Source organism: Sinohyriopsis cumingii, chromosome 6, assembly GCF_028554795.1.
Source record: "Sinohyriopsis cumingii isolate HCF-2022 chromosome 6, ASM2855479v2, whole genome shotgun sequence".
NCBI lineage: Eukaryota > Metazoa > Mollusca > Bivalvia > Unionida > Unionidae > Sinohyriopsis > Sinohyriopsis cumingii.
This window is the reverse complement of record NC_142966.1, coordinates 81524368-81539365: the sequence shown is the minus strand read 5'-3', so window position 1 is coordinate 81539365 and position 14998 is coordinate 81524368. Positions and strand designations below refer to the sequence as shown.

The following is a 14998-nucleotide window of genomic DNA, read 5'->3' as shown; positions in this document are numbered from 1 at the left end:
TAACTAATTCAGTCCTCTATGTTTCGTCCTCATCGTCCAGAAGAAATTTCAGGAGATGGAATAAGCCACGTCTTATAAGCCCTAAACAAGCAGGTAATCTTGGATTTCATGAGGTGTAGAACAGGAAATTAGGGAAGGAATTTCCCGTACTTCACATGAATGAACAAATTTGATGCAATTTTCATATCTGGAGCAGGTAAAATACGGTCTTTTTTACTTTGTTCTTGATCAATCTGTCCACGTTTTACAAGAAAGTCATCAAGTATTTCTTTTAGTTTACAGTTATCGTCATCTTTTCCGATTACTGGAGGTGGCTGTTTGCAGAGAATGCATGGTGGGTGATATTTCTTAAATAGCAGGGGTTTAATTGACTTTGATGGCTCGTTACTTTCTTCCGCTAAATTGCTATCTTCGTTTACTTCAGAGAGACTGTGATCTTGGTCACATGTTTTGCTGCCTTCAGCAGATATTGCATGATTTTCTAAAAGGTTCAGGCAAGAAATTGTTGAAATATTCGATTGTCTTCATAGCGAACCATCTAAATGAACTGTCCAATCTTCTTCAGGTTGCGTAGTTGACGTTTGTGGCATGATGTAAAAAGATCTACTTGCCTGAGAGGAACTGCTCGTGTTTGTTAAATGAATTCTTTTAAATATCAAAACGTATGCATTCAAAAGTTCTTCTCATTCTAGTTTATCAATATCATCTTTAGTGGTGTTTGTAGAGAACAAAGAACTCTTTGTGGCAGCGAAGAAACATCTACAGCTGAGCTACACTATGAGCAAATATATCCGAGAGTTCATGTGAATATTTTTTAAGTCATACAATTCAGCGTTCTCTTCATCACTACATGACTGATGTACTCCTTTGGTGGCTGAGTATAAGGGATCTTCCGTAATACTTAGATCTTGGAATGAGTTCTATATTGAAGAGATCTCATTGCCTTTGATGGCAATGGTAGATCGTTCTAATTCATCATTAAGTAGTTATTCCAATGTAGATGAAGCTGTGATGATAAATCCAAAAATATATTTTTGGTGAACAAAGACTGCATGGCTGTTTCTTCCTCAGATAGATTGAACATGCATCTCGCCATATCATTCTTGTTCAGTACTATCCGATCTTTGCAACCACATTTCGGATCACATTCGCATTCTTCCAGATGCCAATCTAATGGTACCTCGTTGTCTTTTGGAAGCCTTTTCATTGTAATCGGTAGTGTGCATATCTGTGTTTAATGGCTTTCATTATAATCGGTAGTGTGCATATCTGTGTCGTATGGCTTGAGCCACGATCAGGGTCTGCTCTTTTCTGCAGGCTGACAAGGTTGTCAAGGAGCAAACTCAAGTGGCATTCGTGTAAGCTGACCAGATGCAGACCAGACGCAGCACTAGTCATTGATTTGTATAGCAAGAGATGTTTTCGTATAAAACATTCAAATTAACATTTCTTTGGTTCAGCCATATTATTTAACTACTTTTCAGCTGCATGAATAAAAAGAGTGATGTCACAGTCCTGTGTTATGCCAAGTACACATGCTGCATTATGATGACTGTTAGAATTGATGTATTTATCTCCTGCGTAATACCAACCTGCTTCTTATTGTAGGTGTTCTATATAATATCATAAATTGTTTGAAGGTGTATAATCTTTCAGGCAATGAAACTGGTCTGATTGTTCTATTGCCTGATACTATCAGCGTTGACAACTCCATATTCAAGAAGATAGAATGGCAAGAGTACGTTCAATTGCCATTCTTGTAAAGGATCATATCCCTTCACTCTTAATGAATTATCTATGTTCTTTTCATATGCCTAGAAACAGATTTTGCAATGTTTTCCATCTAATGTGTCGTTTAAAATATCTTCATCGTAAGAACATTTCGTATACATAAATTATTGTATTGTATATTTCCTTTGTAATGTAGAGATCTCTGAGAATATGACGAGGTGTTTCCCCTAAGCTAGCTCTAGAAATAGTGCCATGTTCCAGCCAGACAATTTCAGGTAAATAGACATGATCTTTAAAGGAAGTTTGCACAATGAGGGAAATATCAGAAAGCAGTGTTCGTGGGGTTTACACACCTTCTACTTTACAAAATACATGAACTCCCATTGAATGTCTGCACAGTTCGCAGCATCCCGCACAAAATATAGTTTTGTACACGAAGTTCACTTTTTGTGTGATCTTATTTCTTCAAGAGCAGAATATAAACAGTTCTTAAGATACTCAGTAAGATGATTGATGTCTGTTTCTACAACAACACCATCTATTGCAGTAGCAACACCTTTCCGGTTCTTTATCGAAGAACAACATGTTCTGTCCAGGCTTTCCCAGTATTTTCCAAGATTTCAAGATAGAACACATACATTAACAAATATAAGTTTCTGCTTAAGCAAGTTACTGGTATGTCTGTTCAGCCCTGTTTCGCTCTTCACCAATGTTGGCCTGAAATTATTTTTCAAATTCACATATTCTGAGCCACTGCTCCTCTGAGAAAAGACCTCGAATGGATGGTAAATATAGCGACGTCTAGTTTTTTCAACATGATGGATATTTTAGGATTTTGATGGTATCGAAAAATCTGTTTTAGCTATGTCTTGATACAAGCCCAGCAGAAAGTCCTTACCATGTGTTCTGTACAAAGAAAATAGATCCACATGTTTGTACCGAAAGTAAAGTGTAAGCTTCACGGGGTTAGCCATTTTGCTCCCTTTACAATACAGTCCAATGCTCTCATGATTATTTCAAGGTTTCAGCAATTTTATCAAAGTGAGGAAAGTATTTATATATCTACTTCTTTGTCTTAAAAACAGGGCGCAAACCGAACATTTCTTGCAAGATATAAAGGTGAACATGTGTATAAATGGGGGGAGTGTGCCAGTTCAAAATCAAACTCTCTTAATTTCAGTTGCATTTCCCTTTCTTCACTCTCCGTATGCCTCTGTCTCTCTCCTTTATATTTCTCTCCCTCTGAATTTGCATTTCATTCACTCTGTCTTTACCTCTCCATTTTCACTGAATTTGTATTTCTCTGTCTCTGTCTCTGTCTGTCTGTCTCACTCACTCTCTCCACCCCCACCGCATCTCTCTCTCTCTCTCTCTCTCTCTCTCTCTCTCTCTCTCTGCAATGGCATTTGCCTCTCCTTTTCCTTATTCTGAATTTTCATTTCTATCACTTCTTTTGGAAGCAGCAGTTTTGATCATTGCAATTTCAGCTGAGTAATACCGTTAGTTTCCTATAAACATCAGAGACAGATTTACTAATCAAACCCAATGCATTTTTATCAAACATTCCTTTTCCAAGAAATATTGTACCAAAATATTTTTCAATTTATACGTTGCCAAATATTCTTTTACTTCCAAAATATTGAAATGCCTGGCAAGCTCAAGCAACTCGTCCGTTTTCATAGACTCTAAACCTTCCAGTGTAGGATTCGAAACAAAGTTCACTGCCTCCGATGATCTTGTGAATCCTCGTTGGTTGCACTAAAGCTTTCTAAAAATTATGTGAAATTAAAACCAATACTAAGGTACTAAGATAATTACGAAACAATGTCAATTTAAATTTCAAACGCAATTTTACTTTCTCTACAATATTTTAATGAAATTCAGATCCCGGAAACTAAATCACATGAAAAGGAAATTCAAGACCTTTAGTAAAATTCAAGAAATAATATAATTCAGATATAAAATGGAAATGTAAGAGGAATTACAGTATAGTGAATTAAATCCCAAATAAACCTACAAATTACCTCACAAGTCCGAAAGTACAGAGTGTTCAGAATTAATTATAATATTGTCTAATGTGCTGATGTGCCACATGATGTAATCGAGAATGTTTTTGAATGAATTCACAATAATAATGTTAGTCCAGTCAATGAGCGCTTTAGTAAATCCAATAATAGTAAATAAGCCCACAGATTGTTCGTAAGATACGAATGAATAACGTTTGTGTACCTCTACTTTATATGAAACCCTTTGGCAGAATGATATGACCTGGATGTGTTTCATAATGTTGCTAACAGAGCATTCTAAAGTCAAATGGTTATATCAACACTTTTGCTAATTACATAATCTTAAAGTACATTATATAATCATAGACAAACGTTAGCTATCTAAAAGTACTGTTTACAAATGACCATTAACTTAAACTTCAACATACAGTCATGATTCAAACTTAAGCATACGGCATCGATATGCATAACACTTATGCAGTAATTCCCTGATGGTATGGGCTTATAACCACTTCATATGATTGGGTATATGACATGTCAACGGGTTTGCATGTTATCCAACCTCCAATGGTTGTCACCATGTTGAGCTAGTAATTATGGTTTGGACGTAGGACCATCTCAGTAGTTTAATAAATTGTGTGGCAGTTCAGTGGGTTTATTTCCAATATTTATCGCCTTGTGTAGCGAGTTCAGAAGTTCTGGGCTTTGGACCACATTATTCTGTTTTATTTCGGTGAACAGGCTGTGTGTTATATTGTATTGGTTCAGAATGTAGACATCATTTATTTCCGCGTTAAACTAGAATGGAATTTAGCTGATCTTATATTGTTAATTTGACTATCACCAGTGAAATAATATGCATTTTGGGAGCCATTATGCCTGTGTTTATGTTGATTTGCAAGCAAATACCTTGATATTTTGGTGGTTAATTTAAGATCACTAACATGTACATTTTTATTTGTAATACTTTTCAGATCAATCCAGTTGTAATAGGCGTCAGTTTACTAACTGTTGACACACACATTCCTCATTATATGTGCTTTATTTATTCATCGAAGGCATACGTAGTGGCTTTATAAACTGTTGTCTCAATCGAAAATCCAGATAATAAACCATATCATATGATGTGCATGATTTTTTATCTTGTTTGTTATAAATCGTGTATTTTCTGATCTGTTAAATCATTCAACTATCTGTCAGTTTTTGTGTTGCAATCATTCATGCGTTTATTAATCTTTTATCGTATTGCTGAATTTCGTTAATCGCATCCCTATGGGAAACGGTTCTAGTTTTGACAATAAAGTGCCATTTCCACCAGTGCTGTTTCACTTTTGCCAGCGTCACTTCCAATGGCATCTATTCCACTGTTTACCTTATGTTCAATCACTTTTTGTTTGAAACAGTGCCAACAATACCTAAATCCTCTGCTCTTTCGCTGACAATTTTAACTCATTTTGAACAGGTACTGAGCTTCTAAAATGTTTTCTATCTCCATCAATATTTGTTGTGGCTCTGAGCATTGTCTAGCTCTTTCAATGCCACTCAGTTTGTTTATTGTCGGTTCGTTCCCCGCACGTCTTAGTGTCTTTACGGTTATTCCCACTGCATGCGATTTTGTGCCCAGTTATTAACTCATCTCATTACAAATCTTTATTTATCAGTCATTCAAATTGACTATAGAGTTATTACTGAGGATTAATGCACTGTTATTTATTTGATCTTGTTTTGCGTCTTTTTCATTTGTCTTAAACCTTAAAGAGCCACATGAATCTTAAAACCATGCTTATCCAAGATTTGTATTCATTTAACACGAGAAGAATACGTCACATGTATACCGTGAAAACCTATTTCTTTGCTATGGTCATTCTTGATCCCGATTCTCAATCTGTTGATGGTGCCCATCGGTAATTTCAAGTACTGATCCAGGAAACATTTTTTCTTTAAACAATTTCTCAGCTCCGCTTATCCGTTTTCTTAGTATATAAATAACGAAAAATGACTGAATGTGCTGGAGATTTTGAACTTAAGGAAATTTGAAGATCATGCTTAAGAAGATGACAGTGTTGTGTATACACACTAATAGATGTTGATAATACCCAAATTCTATCAAGTGACTTTTGAACAGCAGTTTATCGATTAATTGGTTGCTTAGAAATGATTTTACCCGGACCAATTGGAATTTAAAGTAAACGATGATCAATATGAATTGATTTGCGATGACATTATCAAAACATATCAATATGACCCTCTATGATGTAAACTACTTTTATGTATACTACTTCAAACATCGATGAAAGGGGACATTAGAACAGCACACGCTCCTAGAGCCAAGTCTAATAACAGTGATGGGTTTACAGTGGGTGTTGGATTGGTTTAGTTGTTTAATCATATTATTTAGGGCAGGGCCTCACGCAAATATTGGTGTTACCTATGGAGAATAAGATGAGCCAACCAAACTGTCATATTGAACCATCATGTGCCAGTAGGCAAACAAAGCTGGTGCATGTGACCATCGACATGGAAACAATAGACACAAAAAAAGATTTTCAGAACAGTTTATGCAAGTAAAGAGCAGCTTTCCTCGTGGAAAGGAAAAAGAATGCACGCTGGAAGAGTACATGGTGTAGAACGAAACTTGATTTTAAAATATGGAAAAAACATATTGAAAGTTGAAAATGAGTATCAGTAAGGAAAAAGACCCAAAAGAAAACCCTTATGACAAGAACAGTTGCAAAGGCTTGAACACAAAAGCCTACTTTACGCAGAGAGAATATCGTGAAAGAACGAAACAAACGTAAAGAGCAAAAACATGGAAATTAGGTAATATGTGCCGTTTTTCTTTCTTCTACTCCGACAATTTGCATCTACTCTTCATCTTTATACTCGAACTATTCCTGCTCTCCAATTTCACCTCCCCTTCCTCCTGCCCAAATTCCACCTTCTGTCTCTTCCTTACCCCTCGTCTCGTCCAGTTCCAGGTGAATTACTGTCTGACATGATCAAATAGTGCTTGCGAAATGTTATGCATTATTTGATTGCGATAGCAGAATCAGAAACCAGATATTTGATTGGAACTATTGATAGGCACTAAGTGTGAAAGGCTTGTCAAATTATGTCCATTAGGCTGAAGGTGTTACGCTACTTGTTTTAAACATTACTGGGTTTATTACATGCATTTGTGGTCAGAGGTATAAACAAATCACAAGAGGTAAATAATAGATTTGAAAGGCAGCCCATAGCAAATCCAGATGTGAGTATCAAAATAAAAGAGTGCCGATTACGTCGCGATCGATGTTGGTTTTTTTTTTTTTGGGGGGGGGGGGCGTTACTAAATTGTACTTTGTCCCCACTTCATAATCATGCTCTGCATGGACTTTATTATACTGTAATAAATTTGGAGTATGCTCATTTGGTTATAGCGCCCAATTTTATGGTATTCTTAGAGTTGTGAGGATTAATTGTCTGATTTTTGGAATTCGGTGCAATAGAAATATTCCTTTGTCCGACAAAATTAGCCAGTTACTAGGAGTAAAGTCTTAGTGAGTTTATATGATGCCATGGTTCAGTAGTACTGGATTCAGGTCCAAACTGAATGAGTGTTCATGGAATAATAAAGTCCCTACTAACATCTAGTGGTGTACATTGGTAGTGTGACTGCAGTGGTAGTATTTACGGTAGGAAACCGGTAAATTACATAATGAAATCAATAAGAAGGGGCTCGACAGATACCGTTTATGTCGCATTGGTGGCAAATGTAGTGCATTTATACTGTCGGAAAGTGCCTGGAAACCATAGTTTGACTGGCTTTAGGTGGCGTAGTTAAAATAGTTCCCTGTGTTAAGGGACAGTTGCATAGTTTCTACGACGAGAACTGCTGAGGGTAATGAAACCTAACGAAGAGAGGCCGTGCGGAGATGTCGTTGGTGGATATTTGGTACGTTGTGAGATCTGTGGTCTTGCATTGATTAGAGTAAAATTTATGTATATAATAGACACGTCGGGCTTTCTAATTTACAACTTAAGTTGAATGGAAGTCTTTGGAAATTTGGAGTAAACTTATGACTTCTAGCGGGAATCGTGCCAGGGTTTGACACCGTTCGGTCAAGTAAAGAACCCTGGCTTGTAACAATACCAATGCGTCACAGAGTCAGAGGCAACTTGTGTTTGAGAAACATTAGAAACGAGGTCAATCCGTGGAGAGGCTTGTGTAACAGAAATATAGTCATCATAACCCCTAATGTATTACAAACATGCATCCCCTTTATCTTCATGTTTGTTCTAAACTGTTTTTGTCGCTTTGGTGAAAGCATAATTGTGTAGTGATATTCATATTTGACAATGTATTTAACTTTTCTTTAAACACACACAAAAATATAGAAAGCTAACCGGAAGCTTTCGTCCTTACGCTAAGGACTTCTTCAGCAGACTGGTGTGATCTCTACCGACTGTCAACATCCATCGATGGATTGGTAAGCGATGTTAACAGGCCAAGTTCAAGCTCGTATGAGGTATCACGGCACATCTACAGTATTTGCCATGGCCATGCTATAACTTGGAACTAAGTTAAAATCCTAGATCGAGAACAAGCCTTGTTCGATCGGTGGGTCTAGGAATCGATTTACTTCCATGCGTACAAACCGACCCTGAACAGGTACGGGGGCCGTTACAACCTGTCTCATATCTGGAACAATCTGTTAACATCGCTCACCATTCCATCGAGCTTCTAGCAGACGCCTGCACATGGGTGAGACCAGAGAGGTATTCTGAACCAGAGGCAGCCAACGAAATGTAACATAGTTAAGCTATTTTGCGTTTGATCCTAATAGGGACAGGTCATTCATGGGGTTTGTACAGAAGTGAGGCGGGATGGTTAGTTCATGGCGCGCTAAGAATAATCCCTGCTGCAGTGTTTTGGATTATTGGAATTTTTTTCAAACGATAGAGTGCTACAGTAGTCTTGTCTAGACAGTACTAATGAAGACACAATGGCTTTGTGATATCAACTGTGAGAAGATTGCGAATAGTGCTGATGCGTCTCATCTCCAGAGTATGCGACTCAACGTGTGTCCAAGACATGCTGCTGCGGTGGGTGGGTGGGGGGATAGAGAGAGTTATCAAAAGGAGCACTAAAATTCTAAGTGATTTTCTAAATTTAATTGGAATGTCACTGATATTAATTGATTCTGCGAAATTATTTGGGAAGCAGCAATCATGGCTTTTTCAGTTTTATCATCGTTCATTTGGAGCTTATTGCACCTCATATATGACATAACATCTGAGATGCACTTCTCTATGCTACAGCAGTACTGTGGATGCCAAAAAGTGCAGCAGTCGGTGAATTAAGATATCGTGGCCATTTGACTCAAAGGCTTCGGATAAATCATAGAGTGTGAGACCTGCAATCTTACCATCATCCATAGGAGAAAGAGTGTCATTAGTAACGTTTAGGAGAGCAGTTTCCACGCTGTCACAGGGCGATAAGCCAACTGAAAATTAATGAATAGATTATATAAATTTAAGGGAGATGATATTTGAGACAGAAAAACATACATCCATCTTCCTCTTCCATTAATAATTACCATTCATATACATTTGCATATAGCTTCGAATTCTAACTAAAGGCATATCCGGTCATGATGTGTGCTAGTTTTCATTTTTTAATATAAATGTTGTTCTAATAAATTTTAGTCCATCATCATGGGGTAAAATTATTTTACATTCAGCTAGCAGTTTATTCATCTGGAATTAAATTGATCTAATTTTGTTGATATTTTATTTAAGCTTTCATGCCACGTCTATATCTTTTCGCTGATTAATTACTATCCAGTATTTGTTAAATTGTTCAGTGGCTAGAATGGGAAATATTTAGTTTCAGTGTTGTACATCTTTATCTCGTTAACTTCCTTTGCTATGTTAACCAGGCTAAGATGAGCTAACCAATTTAATGCAATAAACTGAGTCAATTAAACATGGGTTAAGTGCTGTACTGGTTAGGTCTTGAATCTGAAATCAATATATCTAGGATAAGCCTACACGTATTTGTAAATTATACTGCCTTTTTGTACAGCATTGATCCTATCTTTGCTGTTTTATTTTCACATTCTCGTGTAATTTTCTTTCTATTTTTGACCTTAATCTGCTCATTTTCTCACCGTAATATTATAATAATCTCATTTGTTTAAACAACCATTGCATGTCATATTTTCGGAAGTTCTTTCCTTCAATGCTTATAGTTGCTTTACTATGTGGCATTTATGACATTTTACTATGTTCGTCCTATTGCTATTATATTCATCGTCCTCTTTTTTGTTCAAAATCACCTATACCAACTTATTGTCGGTTACCTTGGATTTGGCATTTAGCTGTTTTGAAATATAGTTTGTATCAGCTTCATATGCTGTAATGTTATCTCTTAATTTCTAATTTGATGTCATGTATTACCAGCTAGTAAATTGTTAATAATCTGGCAGCCTTATTAAAGTTTTCATAAATAGCACTTTGTTGTTTAACTGATGTGTTTTTTTTTTCGACGTATTTTCTTGTTCCCCTCTGGTTTCGTGACCAACACAATTTCTTATGACGTACATGTTTTAACTCCATCAATTTCTAATGTGCTGTTTTACTACATCTTTAACATTCCGCTAGTTCCCAACTGTTAAACAATTTATCATATCCCTTTCATTTTATCAGGACATCCTTTTCTCTTTCAGTATCATGTTCATTAAAATTCGTTCAGCTCCGCATATGTCCTCCTTTCGTCATACATATATAAATATGTTTCGTAGAACATTATGTCAGTTATCATATAAATGCAAATAAATGATCGATAATTTTGACCTTTTTTTCTTTGCTTGTTTCAATTGGAGTCAATTCTATTGATATATGAACGATTTTATTGTGTCATTGAATTTTCTTGGCTATTTCCTAGTTTACTGTTGTGTGAAAAACTTTTATTTTCTAGTTTAAACTACTTTATATTATCTTTTCATTACTTACTTTTTCTTCGCCGAGTAAAGTACTGTGTTTTTCTTGTTCGTTAAATTCTTGACTTTTTTGTATCTAGTCGATTTTTTCTAATTTAACATATATGTAAAAGTGTCATGGTTGTCATCTCCCTTTTTGTTTGATTTTAATGTTTTAGCCCATCTGTATTTGAAAATACATCAGTCACTGTCAATATGAATTTGTCTCCATTATTATATATTTGATTCGCCTACATTTCAATAGTGTCTGCTTGACACTAGTTATCCATTTGAATAACACAGACCCTACATTACGGGATCTTATTTTACATTCTCCGGTTAACCGTTCTGTAAATTAGTCATATTTCATTTTAATTTTGTGCCGCTTAATTTTTTGCCACAAATTATTGATTATTGTGGAAGCAAATGGACTTTCAGGACATGATTTTAGTAAATATACCTTCTTTACTTTTTTCTTGTGTCTGCAAAGTCCACAATTGATATAATTCTGCCTTGTACGACGTCATTTATATTAAACGATATAAAGTTATCCAGAAAGTACTTTAGGCTTTACAAATTGTCTTTTGGCGTCATGAACAGTCCAAACAGAACTTTTATGTTTAGCAACGTGCAGCATTATGTCAATAGCTGCAAACATATGAATGATTTCAGAGCCCTGTCCAATATTGGTCGATTCAAAATCAGTAACTTTATTGACTGAGTCACCATGTGCTGCTTTATGTCTGACTTTATTTTTGAGAAATTCAGTCTTTTTTTTAGCATATCGTTGTAGATTGTCCTGGTAAAGTCTATCAGATCTTCGAGATGTGCCATACATTTAGCCGGATGTAAAGTTAAGCATTTATGTACAATAAATGCTTAAATTATTTTCACAATCCACAGGATTGTTTCGTTGATGCTTAGGGGTCGGTATTTCTAGTCTAAATGTTTTCATCATCAAATGAAATCCTTTCCTTAAACATTACAGTGCATCTTTTTCCCTTGAAATAGGACACAAATCAAAATTTTTGATTTTCTTTGGCATACAATTAACTTTGAACACACATGGATCTCATCCAAACTTACAAGCAAGTATGCATTGTATGTTGATACTAAGATTGTTGTTTTCATGTTGAACTCATTGAAAACGTTTACCACTTCTCTAAACTTTTATTAGTTCGTCACAATGTATATTTGCTGCATCGTTTATCTTGTCCAATAACTTTCAAATTAGTTTGTGTTTTGATTTTAATGTACCACAGTAAAAGCATTATATCAATTCCATTTAATCTAGTAGTAAGATCTGAATATCACATTAGATTGGAAGTATTTCAGCAGTGTCTCAAACAATTCAATAATAATGATAAGGATCCATGGGAAAGGTCTCGGAAGATTCTGATAGTTTTTATCTTCATGCAATAGTAAAGAAAGTTGTCCAGCACGAAGTATATGACTAATGGGAGATCGTTGGATTCATTTGTTGTGTGTGAGCACAGCACACGACAAGAAATGTTTACTAATATACCTTTTAACGGTGGTCCATATTGAAACTAGCCAACTACTGCAGCTTGTCTAGATGGAGAAATTACACGCCGAATTATTATCTACACATACGAAAATTCCGAAGTCGCTAGAAACTTAAACTTTGCCTCAATGATAAAAAGAATATATTTGTTACGCTGAGATAAATCACCACATCGTTCAAGTAGTTATTTAAAGAAATCATAGCGTTGTAAAATCGTCAAGATGAGAGCACCAACCAGGTATAAATCTCCGTGTATTTTATCACACAAGGCAAAATCCACGAGTATTCCACCGATGCTAAACATTTCATAATGGGGACCATAAATGTGTTTGCGGTAAGTTCATAGAGAATTCTAGTTTGTTATGTAATAGTGTAATGTTTCCTGAGTTGATGTTGTAGAATTTTTGTGAATCACTTTTGTTATTTTTTTATCCTCGAGTAAAATTAGAATGTTATTATAAATTGGAAAAGGATCAGTAACCAGAAGAAGTTGCTGAAGGTAACTTTGATTCTTCTATTAGTTACATCAGGCATGGACTGGTCTATAAAAAGTAACATTTTATAACTTTTATAGAAGGGTTTAATTTGATATTACACATATAACATTGTAACAGATTCTTCTATAGGTTATATTTCATGCATGTTTTGTATGAACTTTTCTGTATGATCAATATTCCAAAGTCACATATTTTAAATATAATTTGTCAGCATCATTTCTGCTTTCATAACATTCATTTTAACATTGTATCTGAAATAATATCAAATGTATATTTTATAACAAATATGTATCTGGGTTTTCATGTATGTTTGTGTGTGTGCCTGTGTGTGTGTGTGCGTGTAATTGAAAATGTTTTCAATCATGAATGTTGTTGTACACAATGCTGTTTTGCTGAATTCATACTTGATTGCTCTTGTGAACACCAATCCATTATACCATTTTGTATTATGATTGTTTCCCAGCAGTATTATGTATTTTTCTGCTCTTTTCTGGAAGATAATTTACAAAAATATCTACAAGAGGATCGGATAACCAATCATTCAACCTTTCATCATGTGCGTAGAAAAATACCCAACACGATTTATCTTTTGTCTGGTAAACGTCACGACCTTCATTCAATTTTCTGATTGTTCCTTTAGGAACTTTGAGACAACTTTCAGCATAGTACATCCAGTTGAATTTCCTGATCATTTTTTTTGTTAGATTGAAACATATAGTTCTTATATGTTTACCACCAATAGCCTCAAGCCAACCGCATAACCAAGGTTCTGGAACTGCTACGCCTGAATCAAATACGTTTTCGTCAAAACAATCATCATCAGACATTTTGTTATAATATTTTATATCTAAAAATAAAATCAGAACGATGAAGATTCATCCTAACAAAACCTCTAGTTTTCTATCATGATTATTTTTTATGTCCGAAAAAACAGATCTGTAATCTCCCTGATGATATACGCTGAAAGAAATATTATAATTTAACAAAAACAGGAGCAGCAGAGGGGGTGAACATCCGGTTAAAAAAAAAATCTTGTGAGTAAACAATGATACTAACAAAAGTTCGGTAGGAAAAAAGTGACTTAATTAGAGAAAAAAGGAGAGAAATTCTCTAAATAGTTCAAGTTTTTTTAATGTCTCTCGAATGAGGTTTCAGTTTAGGCAAATGACATTTCAAACAAGTGGTATGTTCGCCCCTCTGCTGCTAAGGGATTTAACTCTTAATTCTCATCATTATGGTAATTTAGGGAATTATCTGGCTGTTACCTAATAGGATGAACTACGTCACTCTGTTGACTGAATAAGATCAACTCGTCCATAGTGTACGCAATATGGCGCCGTGTTATTATGTAAAGTCCGTTTAGCATGAAGGGTGAACAGGATACCAGTGTTATGGCCACTCCCGTCACAGTCGGGTTAGAAACTGAAAATCAATGAATGAATTAACTAAGTTCTGTGCAGTTTTTATCACATTAAAGATTTTGGTTATTGAAATTAGTAAGGAGCTGGTACATACAAACGGGGAGGTATATTCATACTATATTGATCTAAATTTTCTAAACATATCATCTTGAAGCTAGAAAGAAAAACAAATAAGATGGTACAAGACAATATTAAAATATTAAAATCCCAATCTTAAGCTTTCAAATTCCCAAAGACATTTTAGATTCATGTACGAAAATGGAAAATTATGTAAATACTGATTAAAAAGTCACAGTAAAATAAGAATTATTGAAAGGTATCGCGTAATTTGATTTTTTTATACTTATTATCATAAATATTTATATTTTTACACCTAGGTCTTCGCCAGCTGCATCTTTATCTCTGCTAATGGTGTATCGATGGATCCTAGAAGTGAGTATCATCAGTATCATTGGCTCTGCACTTGAATCGTTGCATATAACATACATTGTCAAGATAGTTGGGATTTTTTAATAAAATTGCTTAATATTGTATGCGATGAAAAAAGATGAATGGGCGAGATTGTCACCTCACATCAGTGGTTTCTATTTTCCGCAAGAACTGGGACAATGTTGTTCGACATAAGACTATTTTTTTACACGAGCAGGTGAGTGTGTGTGTGTGTGTGTGTGATTTGAAGGGTGAACAGGATACCAGTGTTAGGGCCACTCCCGTCACAGTCGGTTTAGAAGCTGAAAATCAATGATTATGTCTCTTGATTAACGTAGCTTTGACAATTTTTTAGTCATATCGCTACGATTTCTGCAGTGTGACAGTTTATAGTGATGTCTCGTACTAGGGCATCATGCCGCAGACA

The 14998-nt window shown here is 35.3% G+C and overlaps 1 protein-coding gene across 1 annotated transcript in view; it reads left to right on the top strand.

Moving 5' to 3' along the window:
- Positions 1-12444: 12444 nt before the first annotated feature.
- The window catches only part of LOC149797323 (uncharacterized), a 69334-nt gene continuing 66780 nt past the window's right edge, over positions 12445-14998 (top strand). The window contains exons 1-2 of the mRNA XM_089960746.1: positions 12445-12558; positions 14520-14574. Coding sequence (XP_089816872.1) covers positions 12535-12558; positions 14520-14574 — 79 coding nt within the window. The 5' untranslated portion in view covers positions 12445-12534. The remainder of the gene's footprint in view (positions 12559-14519; positions 14575-14998) is intronic.